The following is a 20,487-nucleotide window of genomic DNA, read 5'->3' as shown; positions in this document are numbered from 1 at the left end:
TGCTTCTTTCTCTGTCATTAACTATGCTCTGCAAGTGGCTGAGGAGAATCACAGGGTAATGCATTTGAGTTTGAATTGAATCAAACACAAGTATATACAACATCAGCAGAATCTCTAGATCCTGAGATCTGCAGGCTGGAGCAGAGCATGGTCCAGGCAGGAAAGGAAGGATGAGGACTAGGGTATCAGTAAGGAGAGAGACAAAAATCTCTAAATCTGGAAGGGGAGCCCATGCTCAGGGTGCTCCTGTCCCCAGTCCAGCCCCTTTGCCTCTGATTAGAGATTCCACAAGGATCAACATAGAGCTGATTCCTCTCCCGCCACCAGGAAGTGGGGTAGAGTAACTTTCACAGTCAGACAAAAATCCAAATTAAAAACCCAAGCAAGCCACAGAGACTAGCCAATAAATCATCCTCACCTAAAAATGGGAATAATGAGGCCAAGTTGCATTGTTCATGTGTCAGCTGAGATCATATCTATGCTTCCGCCTATATAGTTGTAAACATCAGTCTCCTTGGCCTTCATTGTTCTGGAGAAGGAAGTTGCCAGCTCTACTGAGTGTGGTTTTTCAGGAAAGACTTGTAAATAGTCAGGATGAGGCCAGCAGTAGGTACACAGAGCCTGCCCAGCATTTTGCTTGGAGCCAGCAGTCAGAGGAACGCCTAGGCAGCAGCAGAAAAGTGACTTCTCTTCCATATGAAAGTCGATTCTGTAGTGTGATGGAGGATACCAGGGCTGAGGACCACTTTGAACAGTCACCATCAGATGATTGCCTTGTACACAGCATTGATGCTTCCATCCCTGGGCAAAAGGTGCCCAGATGACCTATCCTGGTGGCAACATTAGTCCCTTGTGGTGGGGCCAAACAAGGCTACTTCTTGCTCACGGCTCCATGCAGGGAATGGGCAGGTATAGCGCTAAGCATTGAGTAAGGGAAACACTACCAAAGGAGCAAGGAGCACCCCAAAGAGGAAGACACGTATGTCAGCATGCTTGTGTCACAGTAAAACCAGCCAGAACCGATCCCCGCCACCTCCTCCCTCACTCTGTGCCATGTCTGCCTCAATGGTTGCACCAGGCACTTCATCCACATCCATACCCCATGCTGCCCAGGGATCTCACCTCCATTCCCTGACCTTGTCCCAATCACTGGGGATGTGAGTACCAACAGATAAGCAGAAAGCAGTGTGCAGGGCTTATATCTAAAACAGAAACCCCAAATCTTATTCACAGATAAGTGGGGAGCAGTCTGAAGTTGAGAATGTTTTGGGTTGGGAACTGGGGAGAGCCTCTGAGCATGGAGGATGGTAGAGGAAGCAACACACACAAAGACTCGATGGGGAAGGTGTGCATGGAGCCTCTGGGAGCATCGCTTTACGGAGTTTAGTGGGAATAAAGCACAGGAAGTGTCCTGACCCAAGCTCTAGGTTGCCTGGGAGAAGTGAGCCTCCATGGGAGAAGCCTGCAAAGGAAGAAGGTGCCTACAGGACACTGGTCCTGTGGACCAGCTGACAGAGACAGCTGGAGAGCTTGAGATAGAGAGGCATTTGTTCTCTGGGTGCCAGAGAATGGGCAAAGGGGAGAGAGCAGAACAAACTGCACGGCGAGGGTGGGAAGCGGGGAGATGTGAGCTGACATTTTGGGTAGCGACCTTGAGGACAGCAGGCTTGTAGGAGCTCCACTTTTAAGAATTTTCAATGAGGGTGAAGAAAAAAGCCTAAGGGAGATCTAGGCTGCAGATGCCAGAAAGAGAGATCTGGTTGTGCATGTACAGAGACCTGTTCATGGAATGAACCAGGCTCAAGGAGGGACCCTTAAAGCAATTTTCTTAAACAGTTTGTTCAATGGACTGTACTTCCTTTATCCCTCAAATTCAGGGAGTTCTCTAAATAACCTTATGACATAGAAATTCTACTCTCACACTGAGTCTGAAAACACAGCTTCAATTCAGCTATGATTCAGAAATGATAAAGTCAAGTGCCTTAGATGACCCAACACTTCAATCTGCACTCAAAGCCAAGACGTCTTTCTGCAGGGGCTGTGCCCAGCAGGAGCTGGCAGCCTCAGAGCCGTCTGCTTTGGTGAAGAGGTCATTGTCAATGTTTCTCCCTCTTCTCTTCCCCTCGGTCAGCCATAGGCTCTTTCTGGGTCTCAAGACGGAGTCGGACTCTGGTCCATGGTGGGAAACTCTCCACAGTTCCCGCCAAATTTCCTGGAGCAGGTAGCTCCACATCCTTCCACTTCTTATTGAGAAAACGACAAATACATTTTCAAGGGAATATTTTGCATCCAGTTCTTAGTATTTGCTTTACAGATCCTCCTCTCATTTAGCTGTAATTTTGCATAATTTTCCTACATATTTTATTGTAGTAAAATTTATATAACATAACATTTACTGTTTTTACCAATACAGTTCCATGGAATTAAAATATTAATTATATTGTGCAACAATCACAATCATCTGCCTCCGTAACTCTCTTTATCTTCCCGAACTGAAACTATTAAACGTATTAATTCTTCTTCCCTCGCCCTTGGCAACCACTATTTTCTTTCTGTCTGTATGACTCTGATTACTCCAGGTAACTCATGTAAGTAGAGTCATACAGTATTTGTCATTTTGTGACCATAGTTAGCAGAAACTCTTCAGATCCACTCATGTCATAGCATATATTAGAATCATTTCCCTTTTTAAAGCTGAATAATATTCCTTTGTAAGTATACATTTTGTTTATTCATTCATTAATAAACACTTAAATTTCTTCCAATTTTTGGCTATTATAAATAGTGCTACTGTAAATATGAGAGTACAAATATCTCTTTAAGACTGTGCTTTCACTTTTGTGGGAGTATATACCCATATACCCACCAGTGGATCAGTTAGTCAAAGTAACCCTGTTTTTAATTTTTTTGAGGAACTTCCATATTGTTTTCTATAAGGACTTCACCATTTTATATTCCTACCAGTGTTGCATAAGTGTTGCAATCTCCACACTCCCTAGCTACAGGAATATTTTAGTTAAAAAATAATCAATCCATTGGGTGTCACATGGTATTCCATTTGTGGTTTCAATTCTTACTCCCCTAATTAGTGAAGTCATGTGCTCGCTGGCTATTCATGCAACTGCTTGGGAAACTCGTCTATTCAAGTCCTTTTCTCATTTTACAATAACTTTTTTTTTTGCTTGAGTTGTTTATCAGAAATCTTTATATACTCTAGATTGTAATCCCCTATTAGATACATGATTTGCAAATATATTCTCTAGATTAGCTTTCCTTCCCATTGACAGTGTTCTCTGATGCACAGAGGGCTTTAATTTTGATGAAGTCCAATTTATCTTTTTCTTTCCTTTGTGGCTGTGTTTTTGGTGTCTTCATTGCTAAATCTAGTACCATGAAGATTTTCATCTGTGTTTTCTTCTGAGTTTTATTCTTCCGCTTAGGTCTTCTATCCATTTTGAACTATTTTTTGTATACAGTTGGGAAGACAGGTGTAACTTCTTTCTTTTCTGAGTGTATCTACAGTTTTCCTCGCAACATTTTCTGGAAAGATTGTCCTTTCCCCCCTGAACCATCTCAACACTTGTCAAAAACCACTTCCCATATATGTAAGGGTTCATTTCTGGGTTCTGTATTCTATTCCTTTGATTTTTAAGGCTACAGAGTATTGATCACTGCAGCTTGGTGTTAAATTTTGCAATCAGAAAATGTGAATCTTTCACCTTTGTTTTTCTTAGTTGACGTATTATATATGGTGACTTGAAGGGGACTTTATAAGTTTAGTATACTTCTGTAATTTTCTTTTTTTAAGAGCAGAGAACATTTATTGGGGGAAAGAAAACTATATTTTGAGGGGGAAAGAAAGCTTCTGTCTGTCTGCCCGATATTTTTCTAAATATTTAAAAAACCACTCCTCTCTTTATGAAGCATTCCCAGTAACCTCACCAGGACTTTGCTGCCCCTTCCTCTGAACTCTTCAGCTAAAAAGGAAAAGGAGCGTGTGTGTTGATTGACTTCGTGCTGGATGTAATTGTCCTATGTGACTGTGTGTCTTGCCCACATAGTTGTGAATTATTACACATGTGTTCCTGTCTCAGTGCCTGGAAAACGGTCAGTTAAGCAAAAATGACAACCCTGTTAGTTCTCTGAGGTGATTGAGATCTGGCCAAGTGATGCCTAGGTTTTGAATATCAGCAACTGCCTAACGTGCTCAGCTATCTTGAATGAGACCCTTCATGCCTGAATTACATAATCTGTGCTTTCCAAACAGAAAATGTATACTGATTATAGCCATGTTTCCTTGGTGACTCTGTGTACGAAATCTTGGCTTCTATTCAAGAATGCCCTAGGCTGAGTTGATCTGTCCTATGTTAAAGTCTGTTTGTCCCAATTAGGCCATCTTTGGCTTATTTTTCTACTCTCCTTAGTTTTAATGACACCCTACACCATCAGCCCATCAGCTGTGATCTTGCCTGTCTGTCTCTTCTGGTTAATTTATTTTCTAAATTGTAAATTGGGGTTCACATAACAAGGCTCTGGACAAGTAAAAGTAAACAAGTCATGTGTAGGGTCCTATGGGCTCACTGAAGGGTCAGAGGTCTGGGCTTTAAAATATCCACCATGGCTGTTTCAAAGCCTTTGTGCTCCCTCTGACACGCAGCACTGAGTTGCTAAGTCCTCTGGTGAGCTGACACAGGAATTTTAGATGCACTGCAAGAGTGTCTGCCATGTGCCCAAATCAGCTGGTTTAGGATTAAGCCAAAGGTGCAGGGCTTGGGTCTCAGCCTCAGGTATGTGAGAGAGAGCAGTTGGGAAACAGGACATGTAGACAGTAGAACCCTTAGCACCCAGAGTCCTTCCTGAGGAAGAAGTGCAGGACTCTCCCGGGTGCACTCCTCCACCCCACTCTGAAAGAATAATCCTGGGACCCCTAGTTGTGGCATTTTTAGTGGCCTGAGCTCAGGGCAGTCTTTCTCTTCTCCATGAGTGACATCAAAGGAGCTGCCATACATTTCACCCTCAGGGACTGTAAAACTGACCATCTCAGGCTCTTGATCACCCACATCTTCTGATGTGACTAACACTGGCCCTGCTGCCTCTGCCCCTATCATTTATCTGATGAACTCTTATTCTCCTTTAAATATGTGTGAGGGATGCTATCTTTGCAGACTACTTCACTGTCCTTTGGCATCTGCATCCAATGCTAATGAGTGGAACATCTTTCTGAGTCCTGTTCCAGCTGGGGACTATCCTGAACTTCCTTTCAGATGAGTGCCCTACTTCCTGGGGCATGGCATGTCCTGAGCTTATGTTCAGGGCTAAGAGAAGAGGGAAGAGGAGGTACAGGACCACACCATTCACTTCCCTTAATCTAATAAGAGAAGAGAAAATTATCTGCTCCTGCAGTGGACTTCTCACAGTATGCTGTTGATGGAGGTACAGGGTCAGTGGGACCCCTTCATTCCTCTAGCACAGGCCTTGGCCTACGTGGGTAGAGGTGCTTGCAGAGTGACCATCAGACAACTGAATCCTTCCAAAGGCAGCAGTGTCAGAAGGACCATGTGAAGAAGCTTGCCTTGTGCCAGGTGGCTGCGCTCCTCGGCTAGATGGTGTTAGTGTTACTTTCTCTGTGTTAACCTCAAGAGCGTGCAGTAACTCAGGGTTTTCAAAGATCTCAGAGGCCCCCATAACCTCACTGGTGCTGTGAATCAAGGAGATGTTGATGAGGAGCCTGGGCTTAAAGATATTCAGCAGGTTGTCCAAGGCCATCTGCATTTTGTTGTGGGATGCAGCTGGGAGTAGAAGTCAAGCTGCCTACAGAGAGCTTCTTCTCTCACAGAAGAAGATCTTCCCTTGGCCCATGGAACTCTGCCCTTTCCCTGAAGGCCTCCTAAATCCACCCACTTCATCTGTCACAGAATAGGAGAGGAAGTGTGGACCAGGCATCAGAAGAGGTGAACTGTGGCCTTGCCTTGTGATATACAGCCCTGCCTCTTCCTTGGAATATACATCTGTGTCTTTCTGGGCCTTACGTTTCTCCACTGTAAGAAGGGAACGTGGCACCTGGAGGGTCGGGATGGTGGGAGTGTACATGGTGGTGGCTGCTCAGCAAAGGTGCTGGTGCCCTCTTCCCCTCTCTTCCTTTGTCTCCTTCTCACTGAGCAAAGAAAAATTGCATTGAACAGATGATTAAGAAACCTGAACTCCAGCCCAGCTTTACCTGTACTTCCCTGGATCTCAGTTTCACTTGCATACAGCAGGAGTTTGAACACTATGATATCTGAAATCCTTCACAACTCTTGGATTCCAGCATTCTTCTGCCTTCCTCTTTCTTTTTTCCTCTTGCCCCAGTACTTCTGAGGGAGGAAGGAGACCTGTTAAGTGTGTGCGTGCATGGTGTGTATATGAACATGTGTGTGAGTACGCTTGTGTGTGTGAGAGAATCCTGTCACTGGTTGGGTGGTGGTGAGGAGAAAATGGGCAGGACATTACCGTGAGTTAGCAGAGCTCTGAGCTCTGAGCTCCCTCAAAGGCTCAAGGTGCTTGGGGCTGTTTAATCATTAAAGGAAAGGAATGAAGCCAGGAGAACCTCAAAGTCCAGCCTGCTAGGAACCGACACCAATAGATGAGCAAGGAGTCCTGAAGCTTCAGTGAACATGATGAAGACAGAGGCGGTTCTGCACGCAGCCCTGAGCTCTGAAAGTAGCCTGCACACCTATGACATCGTGGCTGTGGTCATCTACTTTGTCTTCGTCATGGCTGTGGGGATCTGGGTGAGTGGGGCCTGAGGCCAGGGCTGCAGAGCCGGGAAAGCAGAAGCACCTCTCATCTCTAGCCAAAGGCAAAGATGGGAAAGCAAGAGCAGACCATGTAACTAAAGGATCTGAGAGAGGGGAAAAAACCCTTCAGAAATCTCCCCACTACGCCCCTGCTTCTTTCCATAGATGAGCAGGCTGAGGGCCAAAGAAGGCTGTGGCTTGTCTGAGGTCACAAAGCAAACCAGAGGCAGATCAGGCCCAGAGACTCCAGCCCTGCCTCCCTGTGTGTGTGCGTCTGCTGCTGCCTTTGGCCTCAGCCATCATTGGCCACCCTGAACCCATTCCTGCCTTTTTCCTCAGCTCAAGATCTGCAACTTGAGAAAAAAAAAAAAACAACCTTGACCAGTCTTCTTTGGGTCACGATCAAGGAGCTAAGAGTCTGCATTCTTAGGGAAGGAAGGGTGCCAGACACATTCCAAGGTCCCACAGCTCTCCACTGATCACAGGAACCAGGGAGCTGTGGGCAGGGCCCAGGAAGCTGAGCTCAGGTCCCAAGTCCAACTGTCAAAGTCTCCTCTCTGAGTCTCAGTTTTCTCTTACGGACATGAAGAATAGGCTGAAGCCTCAGGAAGGGCAGGAAATGTGTGAACACGCACCTGGAGCCTGGCATGGAGGTGGCAGACAATAAGGGCTGTTATCATCACCTGTGCTCTCCTGACCTGCCAGCACCTTCAGACTGCTGCAGGGCAGACTGGACCGTGATTCCTGAGCCTTGGGCAGGTCAGGAACCCTCTCTGAGCCTCCACCCCATCCTCCCTCCCTAAGAGGAAGTCATAGTGCCTATCTTCCAACATTCCTGAAGGCAGAATTGGGCAGACAGGTGCTCAGTAGCTCCCCAGAGGCAGCCTGGGTCAAAAAAGACCAACTGTGCTGTGAATTGGACCAGTTACTCCCTGCCCCAGGGAATTTCTCCTCTGCGAAATGAATTTCCCTGGCCTCCAAGGGCATCACAGGTAAGCCAGGAAAGTTCAAGCACAAGCTTAACAAACATCAGGCCCTACAAGAGTTAGCACTCCCTAATTACTTTCTCCTTTACTTTCCTGGAACTCAAGGATTTCTCCTATCTCAGAGCCAGGCAGGGACCTATTGCCCTCCCTACCAGTAAAGCTTCTGAGAGTTCCCCTTTCGCTGATCAGGGCCAGCCCTGATCCATGTACTGAGAAATCTCTTGTGTTCCTCAAATCTTTCATTTTTGAGAGCACAAACCTAAGAAGCCAAGTACTGACCACCTACTGCTATTTCCAGGGTCCTGGAGAGAGCTCAGTAGTGTGCCTGATAAGAAACCAGGCTAAGTGAAGATCCTAAGCAGCTCCACCAATCCTGCCTAGAACCCATAGAGCCATCCTCCAAATCAAACTGGTCAGAACAGCCACTGTTTGCAGTGTAGGAACCCAGCCAGGAGGAGGAGAAAGGCCAGCTCAGGAGAGGGAGCCACTATGCACCTGAAGCCCACATACCACAGGAGCCTCTGAGAGCCAGTACAGCGGAGGAAAGGATAAGGACATGCTAGCAGCCAGCTGGTACCCTTGCATAGCACTCGACATTCACAAAGACTCTGGCCATCCTTACCTCCTTTGCTCTTCACCTCAGCCCTCAGGGACTGCTGAGAATCGCAAAGATGAAGTAACTCTCCCACTCCCGAGGACCTATAATTTAAAAATGGTGAAGTAGTCAGGCTGCTCTGTCCTGCCTGGGTTGTTAGTCTCTGTGTTCCCATAGTGCCTGCACCCAGGGACAGAAAATCTGGGGTGAGGGCAGAGACTGGAGAAAACCTTGAGAAGTGTTTATGTTTACCATTTCCTTTCCAGGCATCAATCCGTGCAAACCGAGGGACCATTGGTGGTTATTTCCTGGCAGGCAGGTCCATGAGTTGGTGGCCGGTGAGTGCCCTCACACATCCCCCAACCCACATCCCCCTGTCATCTTCTCTTGCCTGAGCCAAGGTACCAGCCTCCCATTGGGGTTCCCAATTTTAGACTCCTCTGTCACCCTAATCTACCCCACACTCCAAGTGGCCTTAATAACACAGTTTGACAAGCCCCACTAGAACCTTCTGAGTGTGGGTCCTAGGCTTTTTCTAGACCCACAGAAATAAAGCTAGAGTGTCCCTACCCTAGAGTAGCTCAGAGCTGAGTGGACAGACGGACTCATGAGCAACATGATTAAAGCTGGGCTAGACAAAACCCTCAGGGTCTCTTGAGAGCTTCAAGGTTGCCCCTGCACTGGGCAGTAGGCTGCATTTTTGCGGGGTAAGCTCCTTGGGAAGGAGCCATTGAATAAATAGTCAAGTGAGGAGATTGAGGAGCACAGTCCCTGACTCCACATGAAACTAATCCCTCAAGTGTTCCCCCTGTTCTAGCCCATCAGACCACCCCACATTTCTACTGGTCCTTGAAACTCAATAGGATGGAAGGAGATGAGCCCTGTTTGGAAAACTAGTAGTGGACTCATCAATTCTGGTGGGAAATGAAGCTGTGTGCACACTCAGGCTGTGTGCACACCCAGGCCTGCCAGCCTCACATTCACTCATACACACTCAGGCACCCATACACATTCCTACAGGCCCACATACACACACACTTGCACACTCACACAGTTTCCTACTCACACACTCACACAATCGCACCCTCACACACACTCCCATGCAGTCTTACACATTTTCTCACACTCATTCTCGCATGTCCTCTTACAGTCACAGTCAACCTCGTGCTTCTTACTCTCATGCTCACACACTCATAGTCACGACCCCGCTCTCACACACTCCCTCCAGCACATACTCTAGAGAACTAAACCCATGGAAACAGCTCTGCTTAGCCAGGGGCTCCCAAAGGGCAGTCCTGGAACCCACGTAGACACCAAGTAAGAAGCTCATCAGGACAGGCTCTTCTGTCTGGCTCAGAAGAAAGCCTAGGCCCTGCTGCCCAAGCTCCAGCCTGCAGAGGGCAGAGTGTCGGCCCAAGTGGGCCTGAAGAAAGCCAGGCTTCCAGCAGGAGCTGTCTCAGCAGGGCTCCCAGGGACCCATGAGCCCCACACAGTAAGTGCAGTGTGCTGCTGCCACCCTTGGGGGACCAGTTGTGAACTGTGCCTCCGACACCTGAAGCTTAATCTAACCTGAGCCAGGTTGGGTGCAGTTCCAACCCCAGATGCCTGAAATAATTAACTCCATGCTCGGTTCAGCACTACTGCAGCAGCGTGCCCAGGGGTCTTTCTTGCCTGTGCTGACGCTGTGCCCCTGCAGAGTGGCCCAGCAAGGCTGTCAGCAGAAGAATAGCAGCCATCCCTGCTCAGAGAGGCCTGCGTGCTCCTCTTCTTCTTACCTTCCACATCTCCTGGATTAGGAGTGGGGCGTCCCGGGGAGGGTGAGATGGGCATGCCTCCTTCCTAGGAGAACCTTCTCTCCCGCAGCAGGGACCATGCACTCTCTCTTCTGGACCAAGGCTCCAGTCCATCCCTACCATCACCGTCGGGCCACCAGAGAGTGAGAGTATAAATGCATGCAAATGTCTGCATGTGTGTGTAAGAGAATATGTGTAAGTATATGTAGGTATGTGCATGCGAATGTATGTATGTGAGTGTGCACATGTGTAAGCATATGTACCTATATGGAATGTGTGTGAATGCAAGTTAGGTGTATAAGTGCATATGTGAGAGCAAGTATACATGAGTGTATGTGTATACATGTGGGTTTTCCTGTGTGAGTACATGTGCATGTGTGAACATGTGTATGTGAGTGTGCAGATGCAAGCAAGGGAGTGCATGTGAGTGTATATGTGTGAATGTGTGTGCGTGCGTGTGCACATATGTGTGTGTGCATGTGTGTGTGTGCATGTGTGTGTGTGCACTTGTGTGTGTGTGAGCAGCACAAGGGACTCAGCAAGGTAGGGTCCCTCGCTTCCACACCTTTGCATGCCCTGCCACTTCCCGTCTGAAAGCCTCAGCCTTCAGACTTCTTACAGCCAGCCCCTCCCTACACCCTGGAAGAATGCACACTGGGAAAGAATGCACCCAGGTTCTTAGATGCTGAAGGTGAGGCTGTGTGAGAGGAAATGATTCTACCGAGGAGACACACGGTACAAAGCTGAGCACCCAGGCCTGCCCCAAGGCCTCCCCAGCCTCAGAGCCCCACCTCTGCCCCCTCCTCCCTCTCAGTGCTGGATTCCATCTAATAATAAGCACTAACATGGAGTAACTTCTTAGCAGGGGCTTTGCACAGTGGTTATGGGAGCCAGACAGCCAAGACTTTAATCTTCACTTGGTCACGTGGAAAAGTTTCTTATCAAGGCCTCGGTTTGCTCAGAAGTAATATGTGGAAAACTGTGATAGTTTTCTGCTACGGCTACAAATACCTAAGATGATTAACTTGTGAAAAAAGGAATATTTCTTTCCACCTTCCCCCTCATCCCATGGCTAGGGAGTAAGAAGAAAAGAGGATTCTCTCCAAGGGTCACCTCCAATGACCTGTGGCTTCTCAGCACCTAACACAGCAATGACAGTACCTGCCTTTATCGGGTTGTTATGAGGATTAACTGAGCTTGTATGTCCAGTGCTTGGCAATACAGTGTAAGTGCTGTCTGCTGTGATCCTTGTCACCATAATTACCATTATCTTCCCTTCTTTAACCTTACATGACTTGGCCTCCCCTCTGAAGAAGAATAGGCAACTCAGAGGCCGGCCTGACATGTGCTCAGCCTCTGGGTCCCTCCTCTGCCCAGCCTTGCCATGGAATCTGCCCTATGAAAGCTGCCTGCCCACCTCCTCCTTCTTCTTCTGCCTGGAGGGTCTGAGGTTGATGCCCCCTGCTGTCCCTGGGTTCCCTTCTGTGCTCACTTTGCCACTTCTTCACTCGGTGGACTGGAGTCTGTGGCTTCATTTGTCCTAACATCAGTTCTTTCCTGTATAAATTTGGAAGGCTCCTCCTTCTGGCCATTTGTGGAGGTTAAATGCATTAGGGCATATAAAGTGCTCGGTGCAGTGTCAAATAAATGTCAACTCCATGCCGTCTCCCATGCTAGTGGTCCTGACCCCAGATCAATTGAGATTAACCTTGACCTCTGACCTTTGATCCTACTTGTGCCTTGCAGATTGGAGCATCTCTGATGTCCAGCAATGTGGGCAGTGGCTTGTTCATCGGCCTGGCTGGCACAGGGGCTGCTGGGGGCCTCGCTGTGGGTGGCTTTGAGTGGAACGTAAGGAAACTCTCATGGCTGCTCCAGGACAATGAGGTTCAGAGCTCACCCCCTCCCCAACCTTAGTGTTGAGATAATCCTTAGAGGAATTTGGGAGGCTTCCTGGTGAATGGTAACTCATCACACAGATGAGGAAAACAAGAGTGGGTGGGTCCTGGGTCCCTCCCTTTCCTACTGAAGGATCTCGCACAGTACTCATTAGCTGTAGGAGGCTTCTCTCTGACGTTGTCTGAAATCTCATTACCTTCTTCTTATTTTCTCAGGCAACCTTCCTGCTTGTGGCCCTTGGTTGGATCTTTGTCCCTGTGTACATTGCAGCTGGTGTGGTCACTACGCCACAGTACCTCAAGAAGCGATTTGGGGGTGAAAGGATCCAGGTGTATATGTCTGTCCTGTCTCTCATCCTCTACATCTTCACCAAGATATCGGTGGGTATCACTCCAAGGGGGCCTGCTTGTCTCTGTGTATTGCCACGGGCTTGAGGCTGACAGGCAGCTCACATTCACAGTTTGGATGGATGGGTGAATGGGAAGATGGAAGGGAGGGAGGAAAGGATGAGAAAGGAAAGGTGGAAGGGAGGAAGAGGGGTAGATGGATGGCTGGAGAGAGAAGGAAGGATAAAAGAAGAGGAGGCTACATCCACTCACTTTCATTGTGTGCTCCTTTGGCACTGGGACAATCAGAGAAGAACGATAAATGTTTTAAGTGCATGACAGCTCTTCTTAAAAAAACAAAGATCACAATCTAGAGTTCATGCTCATTTATCTTTATATTAGTTGGTTCTTCATCAGCAACTATTCATTCAGTGTTAGTTAAAAGAGCTTAATGGGTCCGGTCTGCTTGCAGACTGACATCTTCTCTGGAGCCCTCTTCATCCAGATGGCTTTGGGCTGGAACCTCTACCTCTCCACAGGGATCCTGCTCGTGGTGACAGCTATCTACACCATCACAGGTAGGGCCGAACCTGAACATCAGAAAAAGCTAGAGAGGGAAGCTTCTGACTGGTAGACAGAGAGAAAGATTGAAAGATGGACAACCTGAGTGGGACAGAGAAGATCTGTCCTGAGAGAGAGATAGAGAAGAGAAAGACAGTCAACTGGGGCCAAGGCAATGATACAGGAAATCAAAAAACCAGGGAACAAACTGTGGGACACAGTGGTACAGGAAAAGGGAGAGGAAAGGGGCAGAAATGGGGAATCCATACCAGACTGAGACCAGGAGAGATGTGAAGAGGCACTAGAAAAGACCACCTGCCCCACGGAGAGATTAGGAAGCTGTTGTCTGGGCCAGAGTTATGGTGAGCTGCCCCAGCAAATGCAGACAGGCCCACACTGTTTCCTCCAAAAGGTGTCACACAGGACGGGCACCTTGGGTCACCAGCCTGGGACAAACAGACTTACTTAGGACTATGTTAGCCTTGAAAGCTGGGGGCATTTGGATAGACACCAGTTGGGAGGAGAAAGAATCAAGCATCCCTGGTTGAGCTAACAGCATAAGCAAAGGACAGGATTTGGGTCACTGATGACAGAAACCAAAAGCCATGGCATGATGGCTGTGGCAAGATACTGCCAGAGACAGGAAGAGCCACATGAACACACTGAAGTGTGGCCAGGCTCTGTCCTTCTGAGTGGGGTGCTTGGAAGTGCTAGATATAGAGAAATGCAGGTGACCAGAGCCACTGCTAAGAAGCCACTGTGTCTTTGCTGGCCTGCTCAGTGTAACCAGACACAGGTGGGCACCCAGAGCAGGACCGATGTTGGTGCTGATTGATGTGCCCTCTCTTTGGATCACCAGGGGGCCTCACGGCCGTGATCTACACAGATGCTCTGCAGACAGTGATCATGGTAGGGGGAGCCCTGGTCCTCATGTTTCTAGGTAAGGAAGAGACCTAAATTCACTCACCATCAGCTTTAAATTCTTCCTCTGATTTATTTTTGGCACCTCAATGGCTTACCTGGAACTTTCCTGATCATAGAGTCACGCCCTGTCTCCAAGTCAGGGCTTCCAAAAGGCAGAATTCTCCCTACTTCAAACCAAAAGTCTTGAGCCTGAACCCCATCTCCCTTCCTATCCCCAATCTTCAAGTGGGCTCCAACCTAGAGCCCACGTGGGGCTGGGCACAAAGGCTGGGTGGGTCCCAGGGATGTTCTCTCACTGCATCTCTTCCCACAGGCTTTCAGAAGGTAGGCTGGTACCCAGGCCTGCAGCAGCTCTACAGCCAGGCCCTTCCTAATGTCACAGTCCCCAACACCACTTGTCACCTCCCACGGCCAGATGCCTTCCACATGCTTCGTGACCCCGTGAGCGGGGACATTCCCTGGCCAGGGATCATTTTTGGGCTCACAGTACTGGCTACCTGGTGTTGGTGCACAGATCAGGTACGGTGACCAACAGACATGGCCTGGCCCACCAGGAAGTGGGGTGGCTTCCTGCAGACAAAGTAGGCATTTGGATGCATAAAAAGTGAGCTTAATTTTGAGACTGGAGTAGGGGGACAGTCAGAGACCAAGGTCAGGGCTCACCAGTGGCTGAGCTGAGCTCCTTCCCTGGACCTGGATCAACATCACTCCATTGCTTCTGCCATTCCAGGTCATTGTGCAGAGGTCTCTGTCTGCCAAGAATCTGTCCCATGCCAAAGGAGGCTCAGTGCTGGGGGGCTACCTGAAAATCCTCCCCATGTTCTTCATCGTCATGCCTGGCATGATCAGCAGGGCCCTGTACCCAGGTGAGAGTGAGCCTTCTCTCTGGGCCTGGGGAGTCAGGACTTGGGAGGGGTTTCCAGAGAAGGTGTTCCTGGGCAGGGTGGACCAGGGAAGCAAGCTTTTTCTATGAAGATCTCATTCCAAGCATTTAGAACTTAAAAGCCATTAAATAAGTATTTCAACAGAGTAAATTCAATGTTATTTCAAAATCTTCCTTCCTCTTAAAAAAAAGCAAGGCATTCTTGACCCCTTCCAAGAATATTTACTTTTATCAATGTATGTCATAAAACTCAAAGGAATCTATCCCATGTTGCAGAGCAGTATGCATCACAGACAAGAAATTCACCAAAGAGCCAAACTACTTGCCCATTGACCTTTTAGACAAGGTCAGAATTTCCGGTGAAAATTTTCCTGTAGTGCCAGAAAGCAAATATTGGGCCATCCTGAGAGGGACAGGATCATAACTCCAACTACTGCGCTGTCTTCTGCAGATGAGGTGGGCTGTGTGGATCCTGATGTCTGCCAAAGAGTGTGTGGGGCCCGCGTGGGATGTTCCAACATCGCCTATCCCAAGCTGGTCATGGCTCTCATGCCCATAGGTGAGTCCCATCTTGCACACTCCACTGTCTACTCCCACCTGGACCCCTCTGATGAGGAATTGTGCTACGGATGGAAGGGAAGAGGGAAGAGTTTCTGTACCCTGCATGTTACACACACACACACAATCACACTTTCCCAAGCCTTTGTAAGGTGTCTGTTTTTGCCTGGTGTTGAAGATGTGGAGGGAAGAGGCAGGTCCAAGCCCTCAGACTTCACACAGTGTCTAAGGTACCTGTGCTCAGTAAGGTACCTTACAGTGAAAGGTAACTTGGAAGTAAGGGCACAGCACAGGAAAAAAGCAGAGCAGAGGCACAAAGAGCATTTCACACAGAGCCAGAGGGCATAGAACATGTTCTAAGCAGGAGGCATTGTGAGTGCCAACACCCAGGAGTGACAGCCGAATGAGAGGAACCCAGTGTAAACGCAGTGGCAAGGAGCAATGAAGATGACCTTCCTGAGAGGGTGCCACGGCCCAGCCTTGTTCTGCAATGGATTCTTCTCTCTGGGGACAGTAGAGGGCACTGAGGGTGGAGGCCAGAGCAAGACGGTGGATTTGTGCTTCAGAAGAACCACTCTGATGGAGGACTCAGCAAGGGTACAGGCTCTGGCAGGACAGGGGTACATCAGGGAGATGTCTGCAGGTGGCCAGGGGCATGGCACTGGTGGTTTCACCAAGGGATTGACCTTAGAGATGGAGACAGGGTATTTAAAGATGTGTGTGAAGCTGTTAGCAGGATTGGGTTTACTGTATTTCAGGGGGCAGACGAGTCAAAGCAGGCTCCCGGGCCTCCAACTTAGAAGGCAGGTTTACAACACTATTAAGATTGAGGAGATGAAAGGCAACAGATGAGTGGGCCCATTCCCTCCTTATGGTAAAATGAGAAGTAAATCAAGGACACAGTGGAGATGGTGGGAGGCCAAGCTAGACAGACCAGTCTCTGAAGTGAGACCGAAGAAGGATGGGGAGAGAGGAGAGCCAAGGAAGGGGCCTAGGGTCCAGGGTTCTGCTGGGAGCCGGGAGGCTTTAGTAACCGAGAGGGAGGCAGAAGGCCATAGGAAGGTGAGCACTTGTGTCTAGAACCTGAGTCCAAGATAGCTGTGAGGCTTCCAGCGTGACACTCAGGATGTGGTTAGATACATGGACTTTGTGGTAAAGAGGCTGAAGCGGGACCGGGGCAGGAAGGCATCTGTCCAGGTGAAAAGCAGGCCCAGAACATGCATGAAATGCATCCAAAGATCATCCATGTAGCGGGTTATTTGTACAGCCAGGAAACAGCCCCAAGCTTCTGCTTCCTTGTAGGACTTTAGCCGGACATTGCAAAGCGGTGGAACAAAACCCTGAAAAATGAGAAAGAGACACAAGGGCCAGGGATATAACTCAGTGGCACCACGCTTGTCTAGCAAGCACAAGGTCCTGAGTTTCATTCCCAGTATGAGAGAGATAGATTGGGGTGGGGGTGGGGCGGAGAAAGAGAATACAAAAGAAGAAAAATTTTTAAAAGGCACTAGCCACAGCCTCCCTCCTCAGCTCCAAGACTCCGCTGATGGTCACTTGCTGTGAAGACAGACTTCGTTTTCAAAACTGCAGGAACCCTCACAGATCACTCAGTATCCTACACTCATGGTGCAGATGAGGACACTGAGGCCCTGGCAGGGCTGTGAGCTGTCCAAGGCCACAAGGCAAGGGAGAGGCAAAACACGGCCAGAAACTGGCCAGGAGCTTTCCAGGCTCCTGATTCCTTGTCTGTACTAGAAAGGAACCGTTTCCCCACCAGCCCAGCCCAAAGTCCTGGCTCTGCAGCAGCAGCCCCGCCCAGGCGGAGCTGGTCTTTAAGACCTGCTGTCTCTCATATCTTGTGTTGCTTACTTTGCTCTCATTGCGGGGACAAAATACCTGACACCCAAAATTGGGGAAGGAAAAGTTTATTTAGCTCACAGTTGGTGGATTTTAAGAGTCTGTAACCAGCTGGCTCCAAGGCAGGGTGGCAAGGCACAGGGGCAGCACTTCAGGGTGGCACTAGACAGCAAAGCAGTAAGAGAAGACAGGAGGAAGACAAAGACTGTGTTCCTTCCTCATATTCTACGCAGGGCACCCCACCCAGGGCAGGTGTAGCACTGTGAGTCACAGAATTTCCTTGTCCTCCTCTTGCACACGATGAGGATGTTTACAAAATAAAGACCCTTCTAAACTTCTCAAGTTGGCACAACGTATCAACCATAACACACGTCGTCTCTTGCCAGGTCTGCGGGGCCTGATGATCGCAGTGATCATGGCGGCCCTCATGAGCTCCCTCACCTCCATCTTCAACAGCAGCAGCACCCTGTTCGCCATCGACGTGTGGCAGCGTTTCCGCAGGAGGGCCACAGAGCAGGAGCTGATGGTGGTGGGCAGGTGTGTGCGCCAGGCCTTGCATCTCCCGGGGGCGGGGGCTCCCCTCTGCCCGCCCTGGGTTGCCCCGGGAGAGGGGCTGGGGTTGGGCCTGAAGCAGCACCCAGGGCACTGCATGACCTCAGCCGCGCTCTGCCTCCAGAACACTCCTCCCCTGCAGAATAACAGGGAGAAGGCACTCTTGCCCGGCTTTGCACTCTGCCTTGCACTGCATCAGTGGGGTGATTGAGAGATGACAGAGCACTTGAGAAGTGAGAGGTGGAGAATGTGAGTCAGAGGAAAGAAACTCACCCTGGGGCCTTTTGGGTCAACTCTTCCTGCCACCCCAGGATAATGGCGGTGTTTAATCCAATCACTCAGGCTCATTCCAGATACACACCTCGGGCCACATCCTTGTGCTAGGAACCAGGAGAACCGGGGGAGGTTCATATCCTGATGAGCAGGACAGAAATGGGCATGTTACACAGCATTAGCACGGCACCTGCCTCAAGGGAGATGGTCACAGCAAAGTTGTCTCCAGATGATGCAGAGCCTTGAATGTTGCATGACAGAACTTGAATTGTACCTTGTAGGTATTAGTTACTCTTTTAAAATCATAACTGAGCAGTTAATTTGTCTTGTTCTCCATAGGCTGGGAATTTAGAGTCTGTGTAGAGCTACGAAGGTCTTTGTAGGATCTCTGCCTCATAGTTTAAGGCTCCCTACTCAGGCCTCTAACTAAGGCTATGCACTCTTGTTTTGACGGGTAGGAACTGAGCTCAGTCAGTTTGCTCTTGGAGTCTCCCTGCCTCTGCATTTGCCATTCCTATCATCTGGTGCCTTCTGCTGCCTGTTCATCTCTGCAGCCCAGCCCTAGCCACGAGCAGCGAGTCCCTGAGATCTTAGAGTAGGACAAGAGGAAGTTGAGACACGTGGGTAATTGCTGCTTTCTTGGAGCCTGAGAGAGGAAAAATAGGGGAAAAGAAGTGAGGACAAGTGTGCATAGATTTAGGCACGTGTATCAGCAATCAATGGGATTCGGTCGCCATCTCCTGGCAACATGTATTATTGCATCCAGCACGTCCAAGAAAAAAAAAATGTTTCAAAACAAATTGTGCATCTCCAAATTCACACCTCCAGAGCCCTTTGGTGATTTAAGCCCGAGTAAGGATCAGTTTAAGTGGATCGAGCGGGAAGGTAGGAAAGGTCTGAGCTGAAGGAGCCTGGGGAAGGGAGAAGTCCCAGGACTGGGACCATAAAGGGGCTGTGTCCTTCAACAGCCTGGAGGTCAGAGGAGGAAATATATCCCCAAGCAAGGCTGAAGGCCTTTCCCTAGGTCGGGTGCAGTGAAGCTGTGGGTTAGGGTGGACGGCATGATCGCCAAGAGTCCGGTATGCACATAACAAGTCTAAGTCTGTAGAATTCTGACTGTCTCACATTCAGAAATTCTGATTTCTGGAGTGTTGACAGTCGGAACTTCTGCGCCTGCACCATAGTATTTGGGATTATGACTTTCTTGCTTGTGACCCAGAGGCCTCTCTTGTCCCTTCTGGTTCCCACGCATCACCTTCAGGACACCCTGTGCCGTGTGCCACGCCACAACCCCCTGGCACCTGTGCTCTCCTGCAGGGTGTTTGTGGTGTTCCTGGTGGTCGTCAGCATCCTCTGGATCCCCATCATCCAGAGCTCCAGCAGCGGGCAGCTCTTCGACTACATCCAGTCTGTCACTAGCTACCTGGCACCGCCCGTCACTGCTCTCTTCCTGCTGGCCATCTTCTGCAGGAGAGTCACAGAGCCTGTGAGTGAAGCCTTTCCATCTCTTGCCCCCAGCTAAGGTTCTGGAGTCCTGCTCTGTCCCTCACCTGGTCTCCATCTGTGGGAGCAAATCCACAGCCCGCTCTAGGATTCCATCCTCCTGACCCTAGAGTCAGGCCTGGATTCATTCACTCACACAGAAAACACTGAGCAATGGGATTATGGCCACTCGGGGGGTACAGTGGTTTACAACATTCACATAGGTCTGTCATGGCTGGGCCCTCAGAATCGAGAGATGATTAAGTAACCAATAACGATAAAGCAAAAGGGCTACTGAGAGATTGAAATGCACAAATTCTAACTTATGAGTTTCCTGGAGTGAGGTCAGGGAAGGCTTCCTGGAGGAAATGGCATCTGAGCTGAGACCTGCAGGGCTAATGGGAGGAGGAGATTGTTCCACACAAGAGGAGCATTCATGTGAAAGTGCAGGACAGACCAGAGGTCTCTGACTCTGTAGTGGTCTATATATAAATCAAATAATAGAATGAGAATGTTGTTCGATACCCACACCAAACACAACAGCAACAACAACAACCAAAAAACAGAAGGAGGATGCTGATAACCAAGTGTGAACTCTCACAGGGGTTGGCCCCACATGCACCATTCACACAACTGCCCTGAAACTGACAGAAGCCTTGGAGAAAGCTAGAAGACCAGAGGCTTTCTTGTTTCTCAGGATAGACTAGGGAAGACAGCCCCAATCTGCTGGCTGTACCTTGGGACATCAAAGTAGTCTCTGGACTGATGTGAAAATTCGCAAGACCGATGTCAAGGTCATTGCGGAGGGGATCTTAGAGATTCCCCCTGGACAGCCTGGGTAGGTGACGTGTCATGTTTGCAGAATCTAATCTGAGTATGTGAGGTGTCTCCTGTTTGCAGGGCCCAGTTTCTCCTGCATGGTTCTGCTCATTTTAGACTGTTGAAGTCAGAATTAATAGCTCATTTTCAAAATACAGGTCATCTATACCTATTAGGGAAGGGTAGTGTAAAGACAATGCAAC

The 20,487-nt window shown here is 48.9% G+C and overlaps 1 protein-coding gene across 13 annotated transcripts in view; it reads left to right on the top strand.

The window, feature by feature from the left end:
* The window catches only part of LOC100713782 (sodium/glucose cotransporter 4), a 145,855-nt gene that overhangs the window by 63,197 nt on the left and 62,171 nt on the right, over window positions 1-20,487 (top strand). For 9 of the 13 annotated variants that reach the window (XR_010043172.1, XR_010043169.1, XR_010043170.1 and 6 more), the window contains exons 6-16: window positions 6,564-6,770; window positions 8,624-8,695; window positions 11,897-12,037; window positions 12,265-12,429; window positions 12,848-12,953; window positions 13,796-13,876; window positions 14,174-14,379; window positions 14,591-14,726; window positions 15,195-15,302; window positions 17,545-17,695; window positions 19,301-19,469. Coding sequence is in view for 8 of the 13 variants with exons in the window: in XM_063236439.1 (XP_063092509.1) it covers window positions 6,654-6,770; window positions 8,624-8,695; window positions 11,897-12,037; window positions 12,265-12,429; window positions 12,848-12,953; window positions 13,796-13,876; window positions 14,174-14,379; window positions 14,591-14,726; window positions 15,195-15,302; window positions 17,545-17,695; window positions 19,301-19,469 (1,452 nt within the window). In the remaining 5 variants the exon portion in view is untranslated. Of the gene's footprint in view, window positions 1-6,563; window positions 6,771-8,623; window positions 8,696-11,896; window positions 12,038-12,264; window positions 12,430-12,847; window positions 12,954-13,795; window positions 13,877-14,173; window positions 14,380-14,590; window positions 14,727-15,194; window positions 15,303-17,544; window positions 17,696-19,244; window positions 19,470-20,487 lie in introns of all 13 variants that reach the window. The other 4 variants (XM_063236435.1, XM_063236432.1, XM_063236438.1 and 1 more) reach the window with 3 other exon arrangements.

This window comes from Cavia porcellus, unplaced genomic scaffold (genome assembly GCF_034190915.1).
Source record: "Cavia porcellus strain 051 isolate PalLab524CR breed Dunkin Hartley unplaced genomic scaffold, mCavPor4.1 scaffold_25, whole genome shotgun sequence".
NCBI lineage: Eukaryota > Metazoa > Chordata > Mammalia > Rodentia > Caviidae > Cavia > Cavia porcellus.
This window is presented reverse-complemented; position numbering and strand designations above follow the sequence as displayed.